This window comes from Neofelis nebulosa, chromosome 15, assembly GCF_028018385.1.
Source record: "Neofelis nebulosa isolate mNeoNeb1 chromosome 15, mNeoNeb1.pri, whole genome shotgun sequence".
NCBI lineage: Eukaryota > Metazoa > Chordata > Mammalia > Carnivora > Felidae > Neofelis > Neofelis nebulosa.
The window spans coordinates 72,353,616-72,357,162 of NC_080796.1; the positions used below are offsets into that span (position 1 = coordinate 72,353,616).

The window sequence follows — 3,547 nt, forward strand, 5'->3', positions numbered from 1 at the left end:
TCCACCTACTGTAATGAATCACTATTAATCCGGAGGGTCCTGGAGTATCCGATCTTCCCTCTCCTCAGAGTACAGGGAAGGGAGAATGTTTTTTATTTCTTTCATATATGGGACCTAAATGTCTCCTCCAAGAAGAGTTCATGACTTTGGGCATCCTTACGATTATAAGCCATTGTCTACATTTGGTCCCAAAATTACTAACAAACCCACTATGAATCTTTACCCATTGGATATTTACAGACAATATTCTGTGTGCAAGTTGCTTGGTCAGACCCTGACTCTGTCTATTAGCTACTTGGTAATGGTTTTATATTCAGAGTCTGATCCAAATCTGGCCGACCTCAGACACCTGAATTTCCCTTATCTAGTCATTAATTACAGGATTTTTCCTCTTATGATATTACCAGCCAATAAAGTCTGCTAAAACAATAAGCCACGAAGAGTCTTCTGTCACCCACCAAGCGATCAGTAATTGCACCCCTAATAAAGGTATAACAAATGAACTAAAATTAGGAAAACCCGTGACCTACATACACATGGTGTTTTGCCACACAAATTGAAGAATCAATTGGTCATCGTAACTCCCTGATCATCTGTCTTATTCACACCACAACCTTCAAAGAATAACGGAGAGTTGAATATTTCCTTGTTGTTTCTTTCACATTTCAGACATGCCACAATGAAGGCCAACCAGACAGTCCTGAAAGAATTCATTCTTGTGGGCTTCTCCTCGTACCCACACGTGCGGACGTTCCTCTTCGTGCTCTTTTTTGGCCTCTACCTTCTCACCCTCACAGGTAACCTGGCCATCCTGGGTCTAACTTGGGCGGACAGATCTCTCCACACCCCTATGTACCTCTTCCTCCGTGCCCTCTCTTTCTCCGAGACCTGCTACATGCTGACCATCATCCCCAAGATGCTGGCAGACCTGCTCACTGAGAAGAGAAGCATTTCAGTCCCGGGGTGTGGCTTGCAGATGTATTTCTTCCTGGGACTCGGTGGCACTCACTGCATCATCCTCACGCTGATGGGATACGATCGCTTTCTGGCCATCTGCCACCCTCTCCGATACCCACTGCTGATGACCAATGTGGTGTGTGGGCACCTGGTGGTCTCTGCTTGGGCCGGAGGCTTCCTTATCTCTGTGACAGAGACCGCACTGATATTCGGGGGCTCGTTCTGCAACCCCAACCTCATCCACCATTTCTTCTGCCACATGCGGGCCGTGGTGAGGCTGTCCTGTCTAGACAGTGACCTCACCGAACTGCTTGTAACAATGATCTCGGTGTCAGGCTTGACGGGTACCTTCCTGCTCATCGTCACCACTTACGTTTTCATTCTGTCCACTGTCTTCAGGATCCCTTCAGCCGAGGGCAAGCAGAAGGCCTTTTCTACCTGCGCCTCTCATCTCACTGTGGTCATCGTCCACTTTGGCTTCGCGGCTATTGTCTATCTGAAGCCTGAAGGCTCGGGAGGAGATGACACACTCATCGCTGTCCCTTACACCGTCATCACCCCTTTCCTCAGCCCCCTCATTTTCAGCCTCAGGAATAGAGACATGAAGAATGCGTTCAGAAAGCTGCTGGCAAAGAGGAGTTTCTGGAATACATAATCCTGGATAATTGCTGCATGACTGTCTCTCCCCCATTATCAGTATGCATTTATCATGTCACATCAGAAGTCTGTGGCGTTTGACCTTTTTCAGTAGTTGGCATTTATGAAATCCAGGGACAGTCTTGGTAAACAGTCACAAACATTTGCTTAGTAATTTAAGAGCGTTGCTCGACTGCCCCCACTTCCACCAGCACTGGCTGTTCCTGAAGATACTACATTTCTGCCAGTCAGCTCTGGATATCCTGTATTACTGAAGACATGGGTAAAGCAAGATTGTGGAAGGCAAAAACTATCCCTGTGACCACAACACTAAGAGATGCTTAAAAAATATCTAAAGATACAATGGTTGAGGAGTTTTTCTAGGCTATGTTGCAAGCCGATGGGCTGTGCCTCCCAGGAGATTGACCATTTCTCGTAGGTGAAGCCTGTGTAGAAATCATCCACGGCCTATTGTGCATACATGGATTGGTTTGTATATTTGATAAGTCCTATGCCATAATGATTACTGAAGGTTTGTAAAAACACGGTTCATGACTGTGTGCTTCAAGTAACTGTCAGGGGCTCACTCTGAGTACAGAATATCTTGGAACATTGATCCAGTGAACAAACAGGGCAGGAGAGCCTGTGTGACCAATCTCTGGTAGATTCCATGGATGAGCTCAGGAAATAATCCCCACTTTTTTTTAAAAGGAAGCTATGCAATAACTAATATTTTTTAAAAACCACGCATCATGATATTGAATGATTTGACAATGAAAGGTATTGTGGAACAATTTTGGCAGAGATATGATCTGCAAAGAAGGAAAACAGATAAACACAGCATCAAATCTCGGGAATTTTCTGACTTGTTTCCTCAGTTCTGTGGTTAATCCAATTCATGCTCTCTCAGGTTGGACACAACATTTGTATTCGGGTGTTGGGCACATCAAGTATATGAAAAGTGTGGGGACAATGTCTGTTTTCCATCATTTACAGGGAAGTTATTAAGCTAAATGAGACAATGGATGAAAAATATTATGCACACACTGGTTCCAGTGACCTCTTGCCATGGCTCTATTTTCCTCTCTGGGACCATCTTGTGCCTCACATACAGGCAGAATATGTCCCCTCTTCAGTCTGTGCTCCCTGACTCCATGACAATGTTTCTTCGACTTTGGTTCCACCCCTGAGAAGTGACTATCCAATCTAGGGAAGCCATAAAGCCTTGTAAATGGATGCCAACAATTTACCCACTCGTGGTGGTCACAGAGAATATGATGAAGTATAGGCTAACATTCCTGAACTTGAATTTGGACCAATTAACTTGCATCTACATGATATGGTGATTGTGGAGGCATTGCTAGTTGCCTAATTAATATTCACTGTTGAGATAGGAATAAGTACCTGAAGGAGAGCTGGAAAATACCTATATGTGTAGAAGTCAAGAAACACACTTTCTAAGTAAGTCATGAATCAAATAAAAATTCTTGCAAATCCTAGAAAAATATTTTGAATTGGAGAAAATGAAAACACTACAGGTCAAAGCTGGTGGGATATAGCTTTTCAGTGTTTACACGGAAATACACGGCCTCCAAAATGCATATGACAGAAGTTTACAGACTGAAGATTAATAACCTAAGCATTCCTCTCAAGAATCTGGGAAAGGAATCAAGAATGAACACCACACTACTGTAAAGAATAAAATGAATAGGGAATAACAGAGATTAATTAAATAATAGTATACAATACAGTGGTTCAAAAAAGTCAAAGGTGGACTGTTGAAAATAACAATCAATTGTATTGTTGTTCCCTGGTGAGACTGACAAAGAAATTAAGAGAGTAAATATAACTAAACAATGATGGGAATGAAAATTGGGGTCTAGAAACTGGATCTTGAAATCTCACACAGGAGCATAGATGCAGAACTTGTGAGACTCAGGTTGGATTTAGTCCA

The 3,547-nt window shown here is 43.1% G+C and overlaps 1 protein-coding gene across 1 annotated transcript; it reads left to right on the forward strand.

Annotated features, from left to right (window-relative positions):
- Window positions 1–647: 647 nt before the first annotated feature.
- Window positions 648–1,612, forward strand: LOC131495586 (olfactory receptor 10X1-like). Its single transcript, XM_058700580.1, has one exon. The coding sequence runs from the start codon at window positions 680–682 to the stop codon at window positions 1,610–1,612; it is 933 nt and encodes a 310-aa protein (XP_058556563.1). The 5' UTR covers window positions 648–679.
- The last annotated feature ends 1,935 nt before the right edge of the window (window positions 1,613–3,547 follow it).